Genomic DNA, 26,452 nt, shown 5'->3' on the forward strand with positions numbered 1-26,452 from the left:
CCTCAGATGTCAGTTTGGGAGCAGTCCTTTGCCAAGAGATACACGGGGAGGAGCACCCTGTTCTCTACCTGACGAGGAAGCTGTCCTTGTGTGAAAAGAATTATACTGTCATAGAGAAGGAGTTCTTGGCCATAAAGTGGGCGGTAGACATGTTACGGTACGGTCTGTTGGGACAAAAGTTTAAACTGGTATCGGACCATGCCCCACTCAGGTGGATGAGGGAGAAAAAAAGGAAAAAATGCTAGAGTCAGGGCTTTTAGCCCTACAGGATTTCAGCTTCCATGTGGAACATAGAGCTGGGAAGCTACATGGTAATGTCGATGCCCTCTCGAGAATTCCATCTAGTAGTAGAAGGTGCCAAGCCCCACTGCTTTAGGCAGAGGGGGGAGGTATGTAAGGTGGCTAATGGTCGCATAGTTGATGGGAGGTATGAATCACAGAGATGGTTGTCGTCTGTGATGTAATCCTGGAATGTTGTTCTAGTGCATCTAAGCACTAAGAGGATTGTTTGGTGCTCTGGGCCAGCTTATACAGGTAGCTGGAGAGATGAGCGGGCCTGGCTACCTACATGCCTCATCTCTGGGTGTGGTTAACAAGTTAAAATGGAGGCCGTTGTTTGGCACATAGTACGGGTGTATGGAGGGAGAAGGCCTCCTGTGTGTTGTTGTCTCCAGACTGAGCCAGGGTACTGGTTGCTATCCAGCCTGTGTGCCCACAGGACTGGCTAACCAGAGACTTTACTTTGTTTTACCTGCACCAACGGCTGTTTGTTTCCTTTATACTAATGAACAGTTTATGAAGCAATAAAGCGACATGGATATTTGAATAAAAACGCTTTCTGTTTGCCTCCAGACGCACCCAAGTGAGTAGAAATCAAACAGTGTATTGTCTGGAGGTTATATCAGTACTGGAGTGTTATAAAAGTCTGATATCAGTCAAACATGGTGTAATGTCTGGAGGTTATATCAGTACTGGAGCGTTATAAGAGGGGCTGATATCAGTCACATATGGTGTAATGTCTGGAGATTATATCAGTACTGGAGCGTTATAAGAGGGGCTGATATCAGTCACATATGATGTAATGTCTGGAGGTTATATCAGTACTGGAGTGTTATAAGAGGCTGATATCAGTCACATATGATGTAATGTCTGGAGGTTATATCAGTGCTGGAGCGTTATAAGAGGTGCTGATATCAGTCACATATGATGTAATGTCTGGAGGTTATATCAGTACTGGAGCGTTATAAGAGGTGCTGATATCAGTCACATATGGTGTAATGTCTGGAGGTTATATCAGTACTGGAGCGTTATAAGAGGCTGATATCAGTCACATATGATGTAATGTCTGGAGGTTATATCAGTACTGGAGCTTTATAAGAGGAGCTGATATCAGTCACATATGGTGTAATGTCTGGAGGTTATATCAGTACTGGAGCGTTATAAGAGAAGCTGATATCAGTCACATATGATGTAATGTCTGGAGGTTATATCAGTACTGGAGCATTATAAGAGGCTGATATTATTATTTATTATTATTGTAGCGCCATTTATTCCATGGCGCTTTACATGTGATAGGGATATACATAGCAAAAACAATTACAATAATCTTAACAAAACAAGTCAGCGACTGGTACAGGAGGAGCGAGGACCCTGCCCGCGAGGGCTCACAGTCTACAAGGGATGGGTGAGGATACAGTAGGTGAGGGTAGAGCTGGTCGTGCAGTGGTATGGTGGAACGAGGACCCTGCCCGTGAGGGCTCACAGTCTACAAGGGATGGGTGAGGATACAGTAGGTGAGGGTAGAGCTGGTCGTGCAGCGGTATGGTGGGGCGAGGGTTACTGCAGGTTGTAGGCTTGTCGGAAGAGGTGGGTCTTCAGGTTCCTTTTGAAGGTTTCCACAGTAGGCGAGAGTCTGATATGTTGGGGTAGTGAGTTCCAGAGTAGGGGGGATGCACGGGAGAAATCTTGTATACGGTTGTGGGAGGAGGAGATGAGAGGGGAGTAGAGAAGGAGATCTTGTGAGGATCGGAGGCTGCATGCAGGTAAGTACAGGGAGACTAGGTCACAGATGTATGGAGGAGACAGGTTGTAGATGGCTTTGTATGCCAGGGTTAGGGTTTTGAACTGGAGTCTCTGGGTAATGAGGAGCCAGTGAAGAGATTGACAGAGAGGAGAGGCCGGGGAATAGCGGGGGGACAGGTGGATTAGTCAGGCAGCAGAGTTTAGGATAGATTGGAGGGGTGCAAGAGTGTTAGAGGGGAGGCCACAGAGCAGGAGGTTGCAGTAGTCGAGGCGGGAGATGATGAGGGCGTGCACTGGTGTTTTTGTAGAGTCTTTGCTGAGGAATGCACGGATCCAGGAGATATTTTGGAGTCGGCAGGAAGTGGAAAGGGCTTGGATATGTGGTTTGAAGGAAAGATCAGAGTCCAGGGTTACCCCAAGGCAGCGAGCTTGTGGGACTGGGGAGAGTGAACAGCCATTGATGTTGATGGATAGGTCAGATGGGGGATATGAATGAGAGGGTGGAAAGATGATGAATTCTCTTTTATCCATGTTGAGTTTTAGAAATGTGGCAGAGAAGAAGGATGAGATGGCGGACAGACATTGTGGGATTTTGGTTAGTAGGGAGGAGATATCGGGTCCAGAGAGGTAGATCTGTGTGTCATCAGCATAGAGGTGATACTGAAAGCCGTGAGACTCTATGAGCTGTCCCAGGCCAAAGGTGTAGATGGAGAAGAGCAGGGGTCCTAGGACTGAACCTTGGGGGACACCGACAGATAGGGGGCGAGATGAGGAGGTGGTGTGTGAGTGGGAGACACTGAATGTCCGGTCTGTTAGGTATGAGGAGATCCAGGATAGGGCCAAGTCTGTGATGCCAAGAGATGAGAGAGTCTGGAGTAAGAGGGAATGGTCCACTGTGTCGAAGGCAGATGACAGGTCCAGGAGGAGGAGGACAGGTCCAGGAGGAGGAGGACAGGTCTAGGAGGAGGGGAAGGAGGAGGACAGGTCCAGGAGGAGGAGGACAGGTCCAGGAGGAGGAGGATGGAGTAGTGTCGCTTGGATTTGGCAGTTAGTAGGTCGTTGGTGACTTTGGTCAGGGCAGTTTCAGTCGAGTGATGCGGTCGGAAGCCAGATTGCAGGCGGTCGAAGAGGGAACAGGAGGAGAGGTGGGAGGACAGTTCAAGATGGACATGTTGTTCTAGTAGTTTTGAGGCATAGGCGAGAAGTGATATGGGGCGATAGCTAGTCAGAGAGGATGGGTCAAGGGAGGGCTTTTTGAGGATGGGTGTGATTGCGGCATGTTTGAAACATGAGGGGAAGACACCGGTTGTTAGTGACAGGTTGAAGAGGTGGGTTAGGGTTGGGATGAAGACTGTGGTAAGGTTAGGGATGAGGTGGGATGGGATTGGGTCAAATTCGCAGGTGGTGAGGTGTGATTTGGAGAGTAAAGAGGAGACTTGACCTTCTGTAATGGTGGAAAAGTGGGGTTTGGAGGAGGAAGGTTGAGTAGATATGAGGAGGGGTTGTCCGGGCTTTAGGCAAAAGCTTTGTCTGTTGGTGTCAATCTTCTGCTTGAAGAATGAGGCAAAGTCTTCGGCTGAGATGAGAGAAGAGGGAGGAGGTGCTGGGGGACGAAGGAGAGAATTGAAAGTGTTAAATAGCTGTTTAGGGTTGTGAGACAGGGAGGATATGAGAGATGAGAAGTAGGTTTGTTTTGCTGTAGTGAGTGCGGACTTGAAAATAGTGAGGGATTGTTTGAATGCGATGAAGTGCTCGATGGAGTGAGACCTTTTCCATCTTCGCTCCGCAACCCTGGAGGCCCGTCACAGTTCTTTACTAAGTTTGGTGTGCCAGGGTTGCCTGTTGATTGTGTGAGATTTGGTGTTTGTGAGAGGGGTGATCGAGTCGAGAGCTGCAGCTATTGTGGTGTTATATGAAGCGGCAGCAACATCTGCACTGTGTAAGGAATTTGTGTCTGTGAGAGGGAGGATGGATTCAGAGAGTGAGTGTAGGTCAAGGTGTTTGAGGTTTCTGCGATGGTGTGTAAGTTTGTGGAGTGGGGATTGTTGCCCTGGAGAGGAGAGGGAAGAGAATGTGAGGAGGTTGTGGTCAGAGAGAGGGAGAGGTGAGTTAGTGAGGTTAGATAGGGAACAGAGGCGGGGGAAGATGAGGTCCAGTGTGTGGCCATCTTTGTGAGTGGCTGTAGAAGACCATTGAGCAAGGCTGAAGGAGGAAGTGAGGGATAGGAGCTTAGAGACAGATGAGTGGGAAGTGTCAATGGGGATGTTGAATTCACCCATTATGATAGTGGGGATGTCAGCGGAAAGGAAGTGAAGCAGCCAGGTGGTGAAGTGGTCTAAGAAAGTGGTGGCTAGCCCTGGGGGTCGGTAAATGACAGCCAGTTGGAGGTCAGAGGGGGAATAGATGCGCACACACTGCACCTCAAAAGAGGGGAGTGTAACGGAGGGTGGCAGTGATATTTGGGTGAAAGCGCAGGTATCTGACAGGAGAAAACCTACGCCTCCGCCATGTTTGCCGTTGGAGCGGGGGGTGTGGGAAAGGTGGAATCCGCCATATAAAAGTGCAGCTGGGGAGGCTGTGTTAGAGGGGGTGAGCCAGGTTTCGGTAATGAAGAGGAAGGAAAGTTTGTTAGTAATGAAAAGGTCGTGGATGTAGGAAAGTTTGTTGCAGACAGAGCGAGCGTTCCATAGAGCTCCTGTTAGAGCAACTGAGGAAGTGGGGATTAGTTGGATGGGTATGAGGTTAGAAGGGTTGCGACAGCTTGTGGAAGGTCGTGGATAGGAGGTAGAAGTAACTGTGGGGATATGGCGAGGAGGACCTGGATTTGGAGCGATATCTTCAGCAGTGAGGAGGAGCAGCGAAAGTGTTAGCAGGTGGGAGCAAGAGAGAGCATGAGGTGGCTGTCTGTGTTTGGAGATCCAGGATTGAATGTTGAGGAATAATTCTGAGGAGGAGGTGAGATGAATGGGGAGGACGGAGGGAGAGATGAAGAGTTTCTTACTAGGTGTAGGGATTTGAGGGGTTACCAAAAAGTGGAGGACTATAGAGGAAAAAGTGAGAGCTAACAGAAACATAGTTAAAAGAGAGTAAGTGGTCAAAGTGTTGGTTACCTGACTCCTGCCCTGACAAACTGCCTCTGAAACAACTGCCACTTATCTCCGAAGCCACTTTCCACAAGAAGACGCGTGCACACCCCAGCATGCGTGCACCCCTTAAAGAGCTTCTAGATATATAGGGCACGCTAAACCATCAGGTGAGGGGCATTGTGGGAGCTGCTTGTGGCTAAATTAGCAGCTGGTCATCTCACCAGGAGATGGCTGGGTGATCAAAGACAGGGCTAGGACTCTGCAGGCTCAGCAGTTTAGCACCTCTAAACATCAGATAAAGTCTACAGTGGGGAAAGGACAGACATATGTGAGTATTGAGTGGAAAGGGACAGATAGAGCAGAAATATCAAGAGGAGAATTCTACCAGTGAGTTGAATCAGGGAAGCATAGCATTAGATGGCGGCATATACAGCAAGCAGAGGAATGTGCAGGAGAAGAGCATGTACCTGTGTGAAAAGAGAAGAAGAAGACGGATGTTAGTCCATGGCCTCTGAAATAACTGCCCAACTGCTGATATCAGTCACATATGGAGTAATGTCTGATAACCAGGGATAATAGACGGTATATACCTGTCACAGAGTTCTCCTCTCTCCAGCATGTTTTTGATGATAACAGAGAGTAATGGTGGGGGGTAAGTTAAGGTCCAGTGCTGGGATGTTGGTGACTTGTAGTGAGGACCCTCTCACATCTCAGGGCGGACCCCTCATTGTGGCTGAGTCCTGCACAGATATGACCTGTGTACACAGTGCCCCCCATGCCTACTATCCCTCCGGACTGTGGACCCCAGAGGAGTGAACAGTCTGGTGGGATTTGATTGCTCAGATAAGGAGCGGTCACTGTTGTCCTTTAATTATAGTAAATAGGATTTCATCCCAGCACCCTCTGGAGCCTAGAGAGGGCGCTGTAAGCCTGGCAGTAGACGAAGATCCCCCCTCATCTCACAATGGAGCAGATTATGTCGCCCCATCAGTTTACTGCGATGTCATCTGTCCGATGACTGCGGTGCGGAGACCATCCAGAGGGGGCACCTTCCTTGCAGGGGGTTTCCTAATCCGCCAGTCATTCATTTATTGTTCACTGACATCCCTCCCTTTATTATAATACCAGTGACAACCACAATTCATAAAAGTCAGCGCTCCAGCCCCATCACTGGCATCAGTGCACGGCCGGTGACCCGGGGTCCGGGGCGGACAAAGGAATGGGGGAATCTGTGTGACTGTGTGCAAGAACATTATAGGGGCCCTCCGCAGCCCAAGAGCTCCTCATAATGATCAATCCCACCTGCTCTGTAGGTAGATGTGGCCCCCTGACGTGCTGGGACCCTTTGCGGCTACACATGTTGCACCAATGTCCTGTCCCCAATAGCATACCCCCTCTGAAGAGAAGCTGCACCGGACCCTACAGGTTTGGGGGTCCTAGAGGTTCGGGGGTCCTAGAGGAATGTGGGGTCCTAGAGGTTTGAGGGTCCTAGAGGTTCGTGTGTCCTAGAGGTTTGCGGGTGCTAGAGGTTTGGGGGTCCTAGAGGTTTGGGGGTCCAGCTTCACCTCCAAAGTAACAAGCAGCCCCTGTCGCAGACATAAGAGGGGCATTGTGATGAAGGCTCTTGCACTGGGGCCCTGTTCTGTGTCCCCCGCTGCTCAGGGACATTATATATCTAGCATCGAGGGCTCCTTCCTCCTCCTCCTCACCCATTTTTGCTCACACAGCTGAAGGGCTCGCTACAATGTATCAGTTACTGAGAGTAATTCCATTTACTGACAAGCCCCCATCTTGATCTGCAGAGAAATTAAAGCTGCAAAACTAAATACAGGAAACATGAAACATTGAATGAAGAAGAGGAAGTCTGGCCACTTGCTTCTTCTTCTGCAGATTTGCATTGAAGGTTCCTCCATTCAGGGCAGATCCGCCATTGTGGACACTGGAGACCCTGAGGACCACCTCGGAGGAGCAGCAGGGCAGGCGGCTGTCCGCAGGTGATGGCTGGCCGCAGATCTGTACCTCTGTCTCAGGTCTGATCTCTGCCGCCCTCCATGACTCTGCGGTCCCGGGGCGGAGGGTTCACACTGTGTAGACTGTGTGTGTTCACATTGCAGTGTGATGTAGCAGAGCTCGGGCAGCGCAGACTCCGGACCCTCAGCCCCCGCAGACTCCGGACCCTCAGCTCCCGCAGACTCCGGACCCTCAGCTCCCGCAGACTCCGGACCCTCAGCCCCCGCAGACTCCGGACCCTCAGCCCCCGCAGACTCCGGACCCTCAGCCCCCGCAGACTCCGGACCCTCAGCCCCCGCAGACTCCGGACCCTCAGCCCCCGCAGACTCCGGACCCTCAGCCCCCGCAGACTCCGGACCCTCAGCCCCCGCAGACTCCGGACCCTCAGCCCCCGCAGACTCCGGACCCTCAGCCCCCGCAGACTCCGGACCCTCAGCTCCCGCAGACTCCGGACCCTCAGCCCCCGCAGACTCCGGACCCTCAGCTCCCGCAGACTCCGGACCCTCAGCCCCCGCAGACTCCGGACCCTCAGCTCCCGCAGACTCCGGACCCTCAGCCCCCGCAGACTCCGGACCCTCAGCTCCCGCAGGTTCTGGACCCTCAGCCCCCGCAGACTCCGGACCCTCAGCTCCCGCAGGTTCTGGACTAGGAGATCGGCGACCACTCACTGTGCGGGCGAGAAGAAGCCACAATAAAGAATAGACGGTAGGAAGCGGTGTCACAGCTGAGGAGAAACCGAGAGTCTGACAGTGTCACACAGACTGAGGAGGTGAGTGCAGGCTCAGGAGACGGGGGAGTGCGGACCTCCGAGAAATGCCCCAACCCAGACACCCACCGAATCTACTACATGACAAACACATGTAGCAGAGGTGATTGTGCTATAATCACTGCGATAGCTCATTCAGTATAATGTGCAGTCCTATAACACCACAGATAATGTAGTAGATGTCACTTGCAGTCCTATGTAACACCACAAATAACACAGTGATAACTCTCTGAGTACAGATAATGTAGTAGATGTCACCTGCAGTCCTATGTAACACCACAGATAACACAGTGATAACTCTCTGAGTACAGATAATGTAGTAGATGTCACCTGCAGTCCTATGTAACACCACAGATAACACAGTGATAACTCTCTGAGTACAGATAATGTAGTAGATGTCATCTGCAGTCCTATGTAACACCACAGATAACACAGTGATAACTCTCTGAGTACAGATAATGTAGTAGATGTCACCTGCAGTCCTATGTAACACCACAGATAACACAGTGATAACTCTCTGAGTACAGATAATGTAGTAGATGTCACCTGCAGTCCTATGTAACACCACAGATAACACAGTGATAACTCTCTGAGTACAGATAATGTAGTAGATGTCACCTGCAGTCCTATGTAGCACCACAGATAACACAGTGATAACTCTCTGAGTACAGATAATGTAGTAGATGTCACATGCAGTCCTATGTAACACCACAGATAACACAGTGATCACTCTCTGAGTACAGATAATGTAGTAGATGTCACCTGCAGTCCTATGTAACACCACAGATAACACAGTGATAACTCTCTGAGTACAGATAATGTAGTAGATGTCACCTGCAGTCCTATGTAACATCACAGATAACACAGTGATAACTCTCTGAGTACAGATAATGTAGTAGATGTCACCTGCAGTCCTATGTAACACCACAGATAACACAGTGATAACTCTCTGAGTACAGATAATGTAGTAGATGCCACCTGCAGTCCTATGTAACACCACAGATAACACAATGATAACTCTCTGAGTACAGATAATGTAGTAGATGTCACCTGCAGTCCTATGTAACCCCACAGATAACACAATGATAACTCTCTGAGTACAGATAATGTAGTAGATGCCACCTGCAGTCCTATGTAGCACCACAGATAACACAGTGATAGCTCTCTGAGTACAGATAATGTAGTAGATGTCACCTGCAGTCCTATGTAACACCACAGATAACACAGTAATCACTCTCTGAGTACAGATAATGTAGTAGATGTCACCTGCAGTCCTATGTAACACCACAGATAACACAGTGATAACTCTCTGAGTACAGATAATGTAGTAGATGTCACCTGCAGTCCTATGTAACACCACAGATAACACAGTGATAACTCTCTGAGTACAGATAATGTAGTAGATGTCACCTGCAGTCCTATGTAACACCACAGATAACACAGTGATAACTCTCTGAGTACAGATAATGTAGTAGATGTCACCTGCAGTCCTATGTAACACCACAGATAACACAGTGATAACTCTCTGAGTACAGATAATGTAGTAGATGTCACCTGCAGTCCTATGTAACACCACAGATAACACAGTGATAACTCTCTGAGTACAGATAATGTAGTAGATGTCCCCTGCAGTCCTATGTAACGCCACAGATAACACAGTGATAACTCTCTGAGTACAGATAATGTAGTAGATGCCACCTGCAGTCCTATGTAACACCACAGATAACACAGTGATAACTCTCTGAGTACAGATAATGTAGTAGATGCCACCTGCAGTCCTATGTAGCACCACAGATAACACAGTGATAACTCTCTGAGTACAGATAATGTAGTAGATGTCACCTGCAGTCCTATGTAACACCACAGATAACACAGTGATAACTCTCTGAGTACAGATAATGTAGTAGATGTCACCTGCAGTCCTATGTAGCACCACAGATAACACAGTGATAACTCTCTGAGTACAGATAATGTAGTAGATGTCACATGCAGTCCTATGTAACACCACAGATAACACAGTGATCACTCTCTGAGTACAGATAATGTAGTAGATGTCACCTGCAGTCCTATGTAACACCACAGATAACACAGTGATAACTCTCTGAGTACAGATAATGTAGTAGATGTCACCTGCAGTCCTATGTAACATCACAGATAGCACAGTGATAACTCTCTGAGTACAGATAATGTAGTAGATGCCACCTGCAGTCCTATGTAGCACCACAGATAACACAGTGATAACTCTCTGAGTACAGATAATGTAGTAGATGTCACCTGCAGTCCTATGTAACACCACAGATAACACAGTGATCACTCTCTGAGTACAGATAATGTAGTAGATGTCACCTGCAGTCCTATGTAACACCACAGATAACACAGTGATAACTCTCTGAGTACAGATAATGTAGTAGATGTCACCTGCAGTCCTATGTAACACCACAGATAACACAGTGATAACTCTCTGAGTACAGATAATGTAGTAGATGTCACCTGCAGTCCTATGTAACACCACAGATAACACAGTGATCACTCTCTGAGTACAGATAATGTAGTAGATGTCACCTGCAGTCCTATGTAACACCACAGATAACACAGTGATAACTCTCTGAGTACAGATAATGTAGTAGATGTCACCTGCAGTCCTATGTAACACCACAGATAACACAGTGATAACTCTCTGAGTACAGATAATGTAGTAGATGTCACCTGCAGTCCTATGTAACACCACAGATAACACAGTGATAACTCTCTGAGTACAGATAATGTAGCAGATGTCACCTGCAGTCCTATGTAACACCACAGATAACACAGTGATAACTCTCTGAGTACAGATAATGTAGCAGATGTCACCTGCAGTCCTATGTAACACCACAGATAACACAGTGATAACTCTCTGAGTACAGATAATGTAGTAGATGCCACCTGCAGTCCTATGTAGCACCACAGATAACACAGTGATAGCTCTCTGAGTACAGATAATGTAGTAGATGTCACCTGCAGTCCTATGTAACACCACAGATAACACAGTAATCACTCTCTGAGTACAGATAATGTAGTAGATGTCACCTGCAGTCCTATGTAACACCACAGATAACACAGTGATAACTCTCTGAGTACAGATAATGTAGTAGATGTCACCTGCAGTCCTATGTAGCACCACAGATAACACAGTGATAACTCTCTGAGTACAGATAATGTAGTAGATGTCACATGCAGTCCTATGTAACACCACAGATAACACAGTGATCACTCTCTGAGTACAGATAATGTAGTAGATGTCACCTGCAGTCCTATGTAACACCACAGATAACACAGTGATAACTCTCTGAGTACAGATAATGTAGTAGATGTCACCTGCAGTCCTATGTAACATCACAGATAGCACAGTGATAACTCTCTGAGTACAGATAATGTAGTAGATGCCACCTGCAGTCCTATGTAGCACCACAGATAACACAGTGATAACTCTCTGAGTACAGATAATGTAGTAGATGTCACCTGCAGTCCTATGTAACACCACAGATAACACAGTGATCACTCTCTGAGTACAGATAATGTAGTAGATGTCACCTGCAGTCCTATGTAACACCACAGATAACACAGTGATAACTCTCTGAGTACAGATAATGTAGTAGATGTCACCTGCAGTCCTATGTAACACCACAGATAACACAGTGATAACTCTCTGAGTACAGATAATGTAGTAGATGTCACCTGCAGTCCTATGTAACACCACAGATAACACAGTGATCACTCTCTGAGTACAGATAATGTAGTAGATGTCACCTGCAGTCCTATGTAACACCACAGATAACACAGTGATAACTCTCTGAGTACAGATAATGTAGTAGATGTCACCTGCAGTCCTATGTAACACCACAGATAACACAGTGATAACTCTCTGAGTACAGATAATGTAGTAGATGTCACCTGCAGTCCTATGTAACACCACAGATAACACAGTGATAACTCTCTGAGTACAGATAATGTAGCAGATGTCACCTGCAGTCCTATGTAACACCACAGATAACACAGTGATAACTCTCTGAGTACAGATAATGTAGTAGATGCCACCTGCAGTCCTATGTAGCACCACAGATAACACAGTGATAGCTCTCTGAGTACAGATAATGTAGTAGATGTCACCTGCAGTCCTATGTAACACCACAGATAACACAGTAATCACTCTCTGAGTACAGATAATGTAGTAGATGTCACCTGCAGTCCTATGTAACACCACAGATAACACAGTGATAACTCTCTGAGTACAGATAATGTAGTAGATGTCACCTGCAGTCCTATGTAACACCACAGATAACACAGTGATAACTCTCTGAGTACAGATAATGTAGTAGATGTCACCTGCAGTCCTATGTAACACCACAGATAACACAGTGATAACTCTCTGAGTACAGATAATGTAGTAGATGTCACCTGCAGTCCTATGTAACACCACAGATAACACAGTGATAACTCTCTGAGTACAGATAATGTAGTAGATGTCACCTGCAGTCCTATGTAACACCACAGATAACACAGTGATAACTCTCTGAGTACAGATAATGTAGTAGATGTCCCCTGCAGTCCTATGTAACGCCACAGATAACACAGTGATAACTCTCTGAGTACAGATAATGTAGTAGATGCCACCTGCAGTCCTATGTAACACCACAGATAACACAGTGATAACTCTCTGAGTACAGATAATGTAGTAGATGCCACCTGCAGTCCTATGTAGCACCACAGATAACACAGTGATAACTCTCTGAGTACAGATAATGTAGTAGATGTCACCTGCAGTCCTATGTAACACCACAGATAACACAGTGATAACTCTCTGAGTACAGATAATGTAGTAGATGTCACCTGCAGTCCTATGTAGCACCACAGATAACACAGTGATAACTCTCTGAGTACAGATAATGTAGTAGATGTCACATGCAGTCCTATGTAACACCACAGATAACACAGTGATCACTCTCTGAGTACAGATAATGTAGTAGATGTCACCTGCAGTCCTATGTAACACCACAGATAACACAGTGATAACTCTCTGAGTACAGATAATGTAGTAGATGTCACCTGCAGTCCTATGTAACATCACAGATAGCACAGTGATAACTCTCTGAGTACAGATAATGTAGTAGATGCCACCTGCAGTCCTATGTAACACCACGGATAACACAGTGATAACTCTCTGAGTACAGATAATGTAGTAGATGTCAGCTGCAGTCCTATGTAACACCACAGATAACACAGTGATAACTCTCTGAGTACAGATAATGTAGTAGATGTCACCTGCAGTCCTATGTAACACCACAGATAACACAGTGATCACTCTCTGAGTACAGATAATGTAGTAGATGTCACCTGCAGTCCTATGTAACACCACAGATAACACAGTGATAACTCTCTGAGTACAGATAATGTAGTAGATGTCACCTGCAGTCCTATGTAACACCACAGATAACACAGTGATAACTCTCTGAGTACAGATAATGTAGTAGATGTCCTCTGCAGTCCTATGTAACACCACAGATAACACAGTGATAACTCTCTGAGTACAGATAATGTAGCAGGTGTCACCTGCAGTCCTATGTAACACCACAGATAACACAGTGATAACTCTCTGAGTACAGATAATGTAGCAGGTGTCACCTGCAGTCCTATGTAACACCACAGATAACACAGTGATAACTCTCTGAGTACAGATAATGTAGTAGATGTCACCTGCAGTCCTATGTAACACCACAGATAACACAGTGATAACTCTCTGAGTACAGATAATGTAGTAGATGTCACCTGCAGTCCTATGTAACACCACAGATAACACAGTGATAACTCTGAGTACAGATAATGTAGTAGATGTCACCTGCAGTCCTATGTAACCACAGAGAACACAGTGATAACTCTCTGAGTACAGATAATGTAGTAGATGTCACCTGCAGTCCTATGTAACACCACAGATAACACAGTGATAACTCTCTGAGTACAGATAATGTAGCAGATGTCACCTGCAGTCTTATGTAACACCACAGATAACACAGTGTTTTGTAATAGTACAAAACAACGTCTGCATAATGGGCCCATATAGTGCTAACATAAATGTATCATACAGTGCCCATATGGCATTGGTTACAGTGGCAACATGGTAAATCTGTGGGGTGTGTAATTATACTGCCATACTGTGCCAACATAATTGTTGTGACCACATAATAGAAGATTGTTGCCGTACAGTGTTCCCATAGATGTTCCATACAGTGTTTAGCTATTACTGCCATACTATGCATTTAGCACATAATACTGCCATATGGTGTCCATATAATGGCTTTATACAGTGACTACGCTGCGTACGAGCTGTCTTGTCTGTGCGGTCACTATGTGAAATGTTGACTGTATTTATTTTATTGTAGAAATTTGGAGAAAACCTGAAGAAATCTTCATCTGATCCAACACCGGACAACGTGGGGGATTTATAGGGCGCCAAAGTAACGTCATGACTAAACCGCCATCCATAGCTGTCCGACTATGAGCAGAGACATCACCGACTGCTAGGACGATAGTATCACTATAATAATGTATCCCAGTTCTGCCGCCGCCAACCTCAGCTGCACCCCGGACCACGATCTGGACCAGTACCTGTTCCCCATCACTTACATCGTGGTGTTCGTGCTGAGTGTCCCGGCCAACGTCATCTCCATGTACATCTCCTACCAGCAGGTGAAGAAGAAGAACGAGCTGGGCATCTACCTGCTGAACCTGTCCTGCGCCGACCTCTTCTACGCTCTCACCTTCCCCCTGTGGATCGACTTCAGTCTCAACCACAACAACTGGAGGTTTTCGGACTGGTTGTGCTCGTGGAGCGCCTACAGTCAGCACACGAACCTGTACTGCAGCGCGGGCTTCCTCACCTGTATCTCCCTGGACAGGTACCTGGCCGTGGTATATCCCTTGTATTTTCAGCATCTCAGGACGAGGAGAATGGCGATCTGTGTCAGCCTGGTCATGTGGACCATGCAGAGCGCAACCAACATCATCATCCTGGTGAACAACGAGACTCGCAACGATTCTGAGGACCAGTTCTGCTACGACGTCTTCCCCATGGAGCGGTGGAAATCACATTTCAGCATTTTCAACGTCAGCATCGGCCATCTCCTTCCGCTGCTGATCATGATCTTCTGCTACTATAGGATCTACGTGGCGGTGCGGCAGAACCAGGCCACGGTGGACAAGGACAAGCAGAAGGTCAAGCAGCTGCTGCTCAGCATCGTGGTCATGTTCACCGTCAGCTTCACCCCCTACCACGTGGTGCTCTTCATCCGCAGCGTATGGGAGCCGGACGACTGCGACTTTGCCAAGGCGATATTCATCCCTTACAAAGTGACTGTCGCGCTATCGAGTATCAACTGCCTGGCCGATCCCCTGCTCTACTGCTTCATGAGCGAGGCCGGGAGGGCCGACGTTAGGACCCTCATACAGTGCTGCCAAGACAAGACCCCCTCTGCGCCCAGCACCGAGCTGCAGACCTTCACCGCGTCCAAGAGGCTGAAGAGGAGCAAAGAGTTTTATGTCACAAAAATATAGAAACGTCGTATTCAACAGCACAAAGCAGCTGTGTAATAAAACTGTAACTTGTCGACACTTGTAGTAACGGAATCTGTGCGAGTCCTGATGGCGACGAGTCAGGTGTGATCATATCGAAGAAAGTGCGACTATAAGAGCCGCCATTACAGTCACTGGGGTCCACAGAGCAGCGAGGGGATCCGGCATATTAAGGGTCAACAACTGGCGTTATTCTACTCCCATAACATACGGCCATTGTACCGAGAGATCTCCTAAGTGTAAGGCAGAAAGACACAAACAGCTGGAGTAAAGAGTCATGTATGTACACCGTGACTGCACCAGCAGAATAGTGAGTGCAGCTCTGGAGTATAATACAGGATGTAACTCAGGATCAGTAATGTAATGTATGTACACAGTGACTGCACCAGCAGAATATTGAGCGCAGCTCTGGAGTATAATACAGGATGTAACTGAGGATCAGTAATGTAATGTATGTACACAGTGACTGCACCAGCAGAATAGTGAGTGCAGCTCTGCAGTATAATACAGGATGTAACTCAGGATCAGTACAGGATCAGTAATGTAATGTATGTACACAGTGACTGCACCAGCAGAATAGTGAGTGCAGCTCTGGAGTATAATACAGGAGGTAACTCAGGATCAGTAATGTAATGTATGTACACAGTGACTGCACCAGCAGAATAGTGAGTGCAGCTCTGGAGTATAATACAGGATGTAACTCAGGAACAGTAATGTAATGTATGTACACAGTGACTGCACCAGCAGAATAGTGAGTGCAGCTCTGGAGTATAATACAGGATGTAACTCAGGATCAGTAATGTAATGTATGTACACCGTGACTGCACCAGCAGAATAGTGAGTGCAGCTCTGGGGTATAATACAGGATGTAACTCAGGATCAGTAATGTAATGTATGTACACAGTGACTGCACCAGCAGAATAGGAAGCGCAGCTCTGGAGTATAATACAGGATGTAACTCAGGATCAGTAATGTAATGTATGTACACAGTGACTGCACCAGCAGAATAGTGAGCACAGCTCTGGAGTATAATACAGGATATAACTCAGGATCAGTAATGTAATGTATGTACACAGTGACTGCACCAGCAGAATAGTGAGTGCAGCTCTGGAGTATAATACAGGAGGTAACTCAGGATCAGTACAGGATCAGTAATGTAATGTATGTACACAGTGACTGCACCAGCAGAATAGTGAGTGCAGCTCTGGAGTATAATACAGGAGGTAACTCAGGATCAGTAATGTAATGTATGTACACAGTGACTGCACCAGCAGAATAGTGAGTGCAGCTCTGGAGTATAATACAGGATGTAACTCAGGATCAGTAATGTAATGTATGTACACAGTGACTGCACCAGCAGAATAGTGAGTGCAGCTATGGAGTATAATACAGGATGTAACTCAGGATCAGTAATGTAATGTGTGTACACAGTGACTGCACCAGCAGAATAGTGAGTGCAGCTCTGGAGTATAATACAGGATGTAACTCAGGATCAGTACAGGATCAGTAATGTAATGTATGTACACAGTGACTGCACCAGCAGAATAGTGAGTGCAGCTCTGGAGTATAATACAGGAGGTAACTCAGGATCAGTAATGTAATGTATGTACACAGTGACTGCACCAGCAGAATAGTGAGTGCAGCTCTGGCGTATAATACAGGATGTAACTCAGGATCAGTAATGTAATGTATGTACACAGTGACTGCACCAGCAGAATAGTGAGTGCAGCTCTGGAGTATAATACAGGATGTAACTCAGGATCAGTACAGGATCAGTAATGTAATATATGTACACAGTGACTGCACCAGCAGAATAGTGAGCGTGGCAGCGATATACTGTATATGTGGTACATGCACCCATGATGCTCGCGGTACAGTTTCATGCACCAGCAGTCGGTCACCAGGTCCTTTCCCAGCACTCACCGCTGTAAGTACACACTTCTCTTTATCATGTTGCAATATTAGAGTCTTTGGCATTTATAATTCTGCTCTCAGATGATTCACAAACCACAAACAAAGAAGGAAATTACAAAAAAATCAGTGAGGAGGAGCCACCTGTAGAAAGTAGTGGAGCCACAGGCGGTGGCCACACAGCAGTTCTGTCCGTAAACCGCTCAGACGTTACCAATCGGATTGAAGTCTGGTTTTGAGCAGCAGCTCAGGCGCGCGGTGCAGGAACAGTATATGGGCCCCTATGCAGGAGCAGTATATGGGCCCCGTGCAGTTACAGTATATGGGCCCCTGTGTAAGAACAGTATATGGGCCCCAGTGCAGGAACAGTATATGGGCCCCTGTGTAAGAACAGTATATGGGCCCCTGTGCAGAACAGTATATGGGCCCTGTGCAGGAACAGTATATGGGCCCTGTGCAGGAACAGTATATGGGCCCCTGTGCAAGAACAGTATATGGGGCCCTGTGCAGTTACAGTATATGGGCCCCTGTGCAGGAACAGTATATGGGCCCCGTGCAGGAACAGTATATGGGCCCCTGTGCAAGAACAGTATATGGGTCCCTGTGCAGGAACAGTATATGGGCCCCTGTGCAGAACAGTACATGGGCCCCTGTGCAGAACAGTATATGGCCCCTGTGCAGGAACAGTATATGGGCCCCTGTGCAGGAACAGTATATGGGCCCCTGTGCAGGAACAGTATATGGGACCCTGTGCAGGAACAGTATATGGGCCCCTGTGCAGGAACAGTATATGGGCCCTGTGCAGTTACAGTATATGGGCCCCTGTGCAGGAACAGCATATGGGCCCCAGTGCAGGAACAGTATATGGGCCCCAGTGCAGGAACAGTATATGGGCACCAGTGCAGGAACAGTATATGGGCCCCTGTGCAGGAACAGTATATGGGCCCGTGTGCTGGAACAGTATATGGGCCCCTGTGCAAGAACAGTATATGGGCCCCTGTGCAGTTACAGTATATGGGCCCCTGTGTAAGAACACTATATGGGCCCTGTGCAGTTACAGTATATGGGCCCCAGTGCAGGAACAGTATATGGGCCCCTGTGCAGAACAGTATATGGGCCCCTGTGTAAGAACAGTATATGGGCCCCTGTGTAAGAACAGTATATGGGCCCCAGTGCAGGAACAGTATATGGGCCCCTGTGTAAGAACAGTATATGGGCCCCTGTGCTAGAACAGTATATGGGCCCCTGTGCAGAACAGTATATGGGCCCCTGTGCAGAACAGTATATGGGCCCCGTGCAAGAACAGTATATGGGCCCCTGTGTAAGAACAGTATATGGGCCCCTGTGCAGGAACAGTATATGGGCCCCTGTGCAGAACAGTATATGGGCCCCTGTGCAGTTACAGTATATGGGCCCCTGTGCAGTTACAGTATATGGGCCCCTGTGTAAGAACAGTATATGGGCCCCTGTGCAGTTACAGTATATGGGCCCCTGTGCAGTTACAGTATATGGGCCCCGTGCAAGAACAGTATATGGGCCCCTGTGCAGTTACAGTATATGAGCCCCTGTGTAAGAACAGTATATGGGGCCCAGTGCAGTTACAGTATATGGGCCCCGTGCAGTTACAGTATATGGGCCCCTGTGCAGGAACAGTATATGGGCCCCGTGCAGTTACAGTATATGGGCCCCTGTGCAGGAACAGTATATGGGCCCTGTGCAGTTACAGTATATGGGCCCCAGTGCAGGAACAGTATATGGGCCCCTGTGCAGAACAGTATATGGGCCCCTGTGTAAGAACAGTATATGGGCCCCTGTGTAAGAACAGTATATGGGCCCCAGTGCAGGAACAGTATATGGGCCCCTGTGTAAGAACAGTATATGGGCCCCTGTGCTAGAACAGTATATGGGCCCCTGTGCAGAACAGTATATGGGCCCCTGTGCAGAACAGTATATGGGCCCCGTGCAAGAACAGTATATGGGCCCCTGTGTAAGAACAGTATATGGGCCCCTGTGCAGGAACAGTATATGGGCCCCTGTGCAGAACAGTATATGGGCCCCTGTGCAGTTACAGTATATGGGCCCCTGTGCAGTTACAGTATATGGGCCCCTGTGTAAGAACAGTATATGGGCCCCTGTGCAGTTACAGTATATGGGCCCCTGTGCAGTTACAGTATATGGGCCCCGTGCAAGAACAGTATATGGGCCCCTGTGCAGTTACAGTATATGAGCCCCTGTGTAAGAACAGTATATGGGGCCCAGTGCAGTTACAGTATATGGGCCCCGTGCAGTTACAGTATATGGGCCCCTGTGCAGGAACAGTATATGGGCCCCGTGCAGTTACAGTATATGGGCCCCTGTGCAGGAACAGTATATGGGCCCTGTGCAGTTACAGTATATGGGCCCCAGTGCAGGAACAGTATATGGGCCCCGTGCAGGAACAGTATATGGGCCCCTGTGCAGGAACAGTATATGGGCCCCTGTGCAGGAACAGTATATGGGCCACTGTGCAGGAACAGTATATGGGCCACGTGCAGAAACAGTATATGGGCCCCGTGCAGTTATAGTATATGGGCCCCTGTGCAGTTACAGTATATGGGCCCCTGTGCAGTTATAGTATATGGGCCCCTGTGCAGTTACAGTATATGGGCCCCTGTGCAGGAACAGTATATGGGCCCTGTGCAGTTACAGTATATGGGCCCCTGTGCAGTTACAGTATATGGGCCCCTGTGCAGGAACAGTATATGGGCCCCTGTGCAGTTACAGTATATGGGCCCCTGTGCAGGAACAGTATATGGGCCCCTGTGTAAGAACAGTATATGGGCCCCTGTGCAGTTACAGTATATGGACCCCGTGCAAGAACAGTATATGGGCCCGGTGCAAGAACAGTATATGGGCCCCTGTGCAGTTACAGTATATGGGCCCCTGTGCAGTTACAGTATATGGGCCCCTGTGCAGTTACAGTATATGGGCCCCTGTGCAGTTACAGTATATGGGCCCCTGTGCAGGAACAGTATATGGGCCCCTGTGCAGGAACAGTATATGGGCCCCGTGCAGTTACAGTATATGGGCCCCTGTGCAGGAACAGTATATGGGCCCCTGTGCAGTTACAGTATATGGGCCCTGTGCAGTTACAGTATATGGGCCCCTGTGCAGGAACAGTATATGGGCCCCGTGCAGTTACAGTATATGGGGCCCTGTGCAGTTACAGTATATGGACCCCTGTGCAGGAACAGTATATGGGCCCCGTGCAGTTACAGTATATGGGGCCCTGTGCAGGAACAGTATATGGGCCCCTGTGCAGTTACAGTATATGGGCCCCTGTGTAAGAACAGTATATGGGCCCCGTGCAGTTGCAGTATATGGGCCCTGTGCAGTTACAGTATATGGGCCCCTGTGCAGTTACAGTATATGGGCCCCTGTGCAGTTACAGTATATGGGCCCTGTGCAGTTAAAGTATATGGGCCCCTGTGCAGGAACAGTATATGGGCCCCTGTGCAGTTACAGTATATGGGCCCCTGTGTAAGAACAGTATATGGGGCCCAGTGCAGTTACAGTATATGGGCCCCTGTGCAGGAACAGTATATGGGCCCTGTGCAGTTACAGTATATGGGCCCCTGTGCAGTTACAGTATATGGGACCCTGTGTAAGAACAGTATATGGGGCCCAGTGCAGTTACAGTATATGGGCCCCTGTGCAGGAACAGTATATGGCCCCTGTGCAGTTACAGTGTATGGGCCCCGTGCAGTTACAGTATATGGGCCCCTGTGCAGTTACAGTATATGGGCCCCTGTGCAGGAACAGTATATGGGCCCTGTGCAGTTACAGTATATGGTCCCCTGTGCAGTTACAGTATATGGGCCCTGTGCAGTTACAGTATATGGGCCCCTGTGCAGTTACAGTATATGGGCCCCGTGCAGTTACAGTATATGGGCCCCTGTGCAGGAACAGTATATGGGCCCTGTGCAGTTACAGTATATGGGCCCCTGTGCAGTTACAGTATATGGGACCCTGTGTAAGAACAGTATATGGGGCCCAGTGCAGTTACAGTATATGGGCCCCTGTGCAGGAACAGTATATGGGCCCTGTGCAGTTACAGTATATGGGCCCCGTGCAGTTACAGTATATGGGCCCCTGTGCAGTTACAGTATATGGGGCCCCTGTGCAGTTACAGTATATGGGCTCCTGTGCAGTTACAGTATATGGGGCCCTGTGCAGTTACAGTATATGGGCCCCTGTGCAGGAACAGTATATGGGCCCCTGTGCAGTTACAGTATATGGGCCCCTGTGCAGGAACAGTATATGGGCCCCTGTGCAGGAACAGTATATGGGCCCTGTGCAGTTACAGTATATGGGCCCCTGAGCAGTTACAGTATATGGGCCCCTGTGCAGTTACAGTATATGGGCCCCTGAGCAGTTACAGTATATGGGCCCCTGTGCAGGAACACTATATGGGCCCCAGTGCAGTTACAGTATATGGGGCCCTGTGCAGTTACAGTATATGGGCCCTGTGCAGTTACAGTATATGGGCCCCTGTGCAGTTACAGTGTATGGGCCCCTGTGCAGTTACAGTATATGGGCCCCTGTGCAGTTACAGTGTATGGGCCCCTGTGCAGTTACAGTATATGGGCCCTGTGCAGTTACAGTATATGGGCCCCTGTGCAGTTACAGTATGTGGGCCCTGTGCAGTTACAGTATATGGGCCCCTATGCAGGAACACTATATGGGCCCCTGTGCAGGAACAGTATATGGGCCCCTGTGCAGTTACAGTATATGGGCCCCTGTGCAGTTACAGTATATGGGCCACTGTGCTGGAACAGTATATGGGCCCCGTAAAGGGACAGTATATGGGTCCCTGTGCAGTTACAGTATATGGGCCCCTGTGCAGGAACAGTATATGGGCCCCTGTGCAGGAACAGTATATGGGCCCTGTGCAGTTACAGTATATGGGCCCCGTGCAGTTACAGTATATGGGCCCCTGTGCAGTTACAGTATATGGGCCCCGTGCAGTTACAGTATATGGGTCCCTGTGCAGTTACAGTATATGGTCCCTGTGCAGTTACAGTATATGGGCTCCTGTGCAGTTACAGTATATGGGCCCCTGTGCAGTTACAGTATATGGGCCCCTGTGCAGGAACAGTATATGGCCCTGTGCAGTTACAGTATATGGGCCCCTGTGCAGTTACAGTATATGGACCCCTGTGCAGGAACAGTATATGAGCCCTGTGCAGTTACAGTATATGGGTCCCTGTGCAGTTACAGTATATGGGCCCCTGTGCAGGAACAGTATATGGGCCCCTGTGCAGGAACAGTATATGGGCCCTGTGCAGTTACAGTATATGGGCCCCGTGCAGTTACAGTATATGGGCCCCTGTGCAGTTACAGTATATGGGCCCCTGTGCAGTTACAGTATATGGGCCCCTGTGCAGTTACAGTATATGGGCCCCTGTGCAGAACAGTATATGGGCCCCTGTGCAGAACAGTATATGGGCCCCTGTGCAGTTACAGTATATGGGCCCCTGTGCAGTTACAGTATATGGGCCCTGTGCAGTTACAGTATATGGGCCCTGTGCAGTTACAGTATATGGGGCCCCTGTGCAGTTACAGTATATGGACCCCTGTGCAGTTACAGTATATGGGCCCTGTGCAGTTACAGTATATGGGCCCCTGTGCAGTTACAGTATATGGGCCACGTGCAGTTACAGTATATGGGCCCCTGTGCAGTTACAGTATATGGGCCCCTGTGCAGTTACAGTATATGGGCCCGTGCAGTTACAGTATATGGGCCCCTGTGCAGTTACAGTATATGGGCCCCGTGCAGTTATAGTATATGGGTCCCTGTGCAGTTACAGTATATGGGCCCCTGTGCAGTTACAGTATATGGGTCCCTGTGCAGTTACAGTATATGGGGTCCTGTGCAGTTACAGTATATGGGCCCCTGTGCAGTTACAGTATATGGGTCCCTGTGCAGTTACAGTATATGGACCCCTGTGCAGTTACAGTATATGGGCCCCTGTGCAGTTACAGTATATGGGCCCCTGTGCAGTTACAGTATATGGGCCCTGTGCAGTTACAGTATATGGGCCCCTGTGCAGGAACAGTATATGGGCCCCTGTGCAGTTACAGTATATGAGCCACGTGCAGTTACAGTATATGGGGCCCCTGTGCAGTTACAGTATATGGGCCCTGTGCAGTTACAGTATATGGGCCCCTGTGCAGAACAGTATATGGGCCCTGTGCAGTTACAGTATATGGGCCCCTGTGCAGGAACAGTATATGGGCCCCTGTGCAGTTACAGTATATGAGCCACGTGCAGTTACAGTATATGGGGCCCCTGTGCAGTTACAGTATATGGGCCCTGTGCAGTTACAGTATATGGGCCCCTGTGCAGAACAGTATATGGGCCCCTGTGCAGTTACAGTATATGGGCTCCTGTGCAGTTACAGTATATGGGCCCCTGTGCAGTTACAGTATATGGGCCCTGTGCAGTTACAGTATATGGGGCCCCTGTGCAGTTACAGTATATGGGCCCCTGTGCAGTTACAGTATATGGGCCCCTGTGCAGTTACAGTATATGGGCCCTGTGCAGTTACAGTATATGGGCCCCTGTGCAGTTACAGTATATGGGCCACGTGCAGTTACAGTATATGGGCCACGTGCAGTTACAGTATATGGGCCCCTGTGCAGTTACAGTATATGGGCCCCTGTGCAGTTACAGTATATGGGCCCGTGCAGTTACAGTATATGGGCCCCTGTGCAGTTACAGTATATGGGCCCCGTGCAGTTATAGTATATGGGCCCCTGTGCAGTTACAGTATATGGGCCCCTGTGCAGTTACAGTATATGGATCCCTGTGCAGTTACAGTATATGGGCCTCTGTGCAGTTACAGTTTATGGGCCCCTGTGCAGTTACAGTATATGGGCCCCTGTGCAGTTACAGTATATGGGTCCCCGTGCAGTTACAGTATATGGGCCCCGTGCAGTTACAGTATATGGGCCCCTGTGCAGGAACAGTATATGGGCCCCTGTGCAGTTACAGTATATTAGCCCTGTGCAGTTACAGTATATGGGGCCCTGTGCAGTTACAGTATATGGCCCCGTGCAGTTACAGTATATGGGCCCCGTGCAGTTACAGTATATGGGCCCCGTGCTGTTACAGTATATGGGTCCCCGTGCAGTTACAGTATATGGGCCCCTGTGCAGGAACAGTATATGGGCCCCTGTGCAGAAACAGTATATGTGCCCCTGTGCAGTTACAGTATATGGGCCCCTGTGCAGGAACAGTATATGGGCCCCTGTGCAGTTACAGTATATGGGCCCCTGTGCAGGAACAGTATATGGCCCCTGTGCAGTTACAGTATATGGGCCCCTGTGCAGTTACAGTATATGGGCCCTGTGCAGTTACAGTATAGGGGCCCCTGTGCAGTTACAGTATATGGGGCCAGTGCAGTTACAGTATATGGGCCCCGTGCAGTTACAGTATATGGGCCCCGTGCAGTTACAGTATATGGGCCCTGTGCAGTTACAGTATATGGGCCCCGTGCAGTTACAGTATATGGGCCCTGTGCAGTTACAGTATATGGGCCCCGTGCAGTTACAGTATATGGGCCCCCGTGCAGTTACAGTATATGGGCCCCTGTGCAGTTACAGTATATGGGCCCCTGTGCAGGAACAGTATATGGCCCCTGTGCAGTTGCAGTATATGGGTCCCCGTGCAGTTACAGTATATGGGCCCCTGTGCAGTTACAGTATATGGGCCCCTGTGCAGTTACAGTATATGGGCCCCTGTGCAGTTACAGTATATGGGCCCCAGTGCAGTTGCAGTATATGGGTCCCCGTGCAGTTACAGTATATTGGCCCCTGTGCAGTTGCAGTATATGGGTCCCCGTGCAGTTACAGTATATGGGCCCCTGTGCAGTTACAGTATATGGGCCCCTGTGCAGTTACAGTATATTGGCCCCTGTGCAGTTGCAGTATATGGGTCCCCGTGCAGTTACAGTATATGGGCCCCAGTGCAGTTGCAGTATATGGGTCCCCGTGCAGTTACAGTATATGGGCCCCTGTGCAGTTACAGTATATGGGCCCCTGTGCAGGAACAGTATATGGGCCCCTGTGCAGTTACAGTATATGGGCCCCTGTGTAGTTACAGTATATGGGCTCCTGTGCAGTTACAGTATATGGGCCCCTGTGCAGTTACAGTATATGGGCTCCTGTGCAGTTACAGTATATGGGCTCCTGTGCAGTTACAGTATATGGGCCCCTGTGCAGGAACAGTATATGGGCCTCTGTGCAGTTACAGTATATGGGGCCCTGTGCAGTTACAGTATATGGGTCCCTGTGCAGTTACAGTATATGGACCCTGTGCAGGAACAGTATATGGGCCCCTGTGCAGTTACAGTATATGGGCCCCTGTGCAGTTACAGTATATGGGCCCCGTGCAGTTACAGTATATGGGCCCCTGTGCAGTTACAGTATATGGGCCCCTGTGCAGGAACAGTATATGGGCCCCTGTGCAGGAACAGTATATGGGCCCCTGTGCAGTTGCAGTATATGGGCCCCTGTGCAGTTACAGTATATGGGCCCCGTGCAGTTAAAGTATATGGGCCCCGTGCAGTTACAGTATATGGGCCCCTGTGCAGTTACAGTATATGGGCCCCTGTGCAGTTGCAGTATATGGGTCCCCGTGCAGTTGCAGTATATGGGCCCCTGTGCAGTTACAGTATATGGGCCCCTGTGCAGGAACAGTATATGGTCCCCGTGCAGTTACAGTATATGGGCCCCTGTGCAGTTACAGTATATGGGCCCCTGTGCAGGAACAGTATATGGGCCCCTGTGCAGTTACAGTATATGGGCCCCTGTGCAGTTACAGTATATGGGCCCCAGTGCAGTTACAGTATATGGGCCCCTGTGCAGGAACAGTATATGGGCCCCTGTGCAGTTACAGTATATGGGGCCCCTGTGCAGTTACAGTATATGGTCCCCGTGCAGTTACAGTATATGGGCCCCTGTGCAGTTACAGTATATGGGCCCCGTGCAGTTACAGTATATGGGCCCTGTG

The 26,452-nt window shown here is 48.7% G+C and overlaps 1 protein-coding gene across 1 annotated transcript; it reads left to right on the forward strand.

Annotated features, from left to right (window-relative positions):
* The first annotated feature begins 6,797 nt into the window (after window positions 1-6,797).
* Window positions 6,798-15,550, forward strand: LOC141152829 (psychosine receptor-like). Its single transcript, XM_073637480.1, has 2 exons — window positions 6,798-7,887; window positions 14,298-15,550. The coding sequence occupies exon 2, from the start codon at window positions 14,461-14,463 to the stop codon at window positions 15,466-15,468; it is 1,008 nt and encodes a 335-aa protein (XP_073493581.1). The 5' UTR covers window positions 6,798-7,887; window positions 14,298-14,460; the 3' UTR covers window positions 15,469-15,550.
* The last annotated feature ends 10,902 nt before the right edge of the window (window positions 15,551-26,452 follow it).

The sequence above is a fragment of the Phyllobates terribilis genome, unplaced genomic scaffold (assembly GCF_046119375.1).
Source record: "Phyllobates terribilis strain yellow unplaced genomic scaffold, ASM4611937v1 Scaffold_7__3_contigs__length_470593459, whole genome shotgun sequence".
In the NCBI taxonomy this organism is placed as follows: domain Eukaryota; kingdom Metazoa; phylum Chordata; class Amphibia; order Anura; family Dendrobatidae; genus Phyllobates; species Phyllobates terribilis.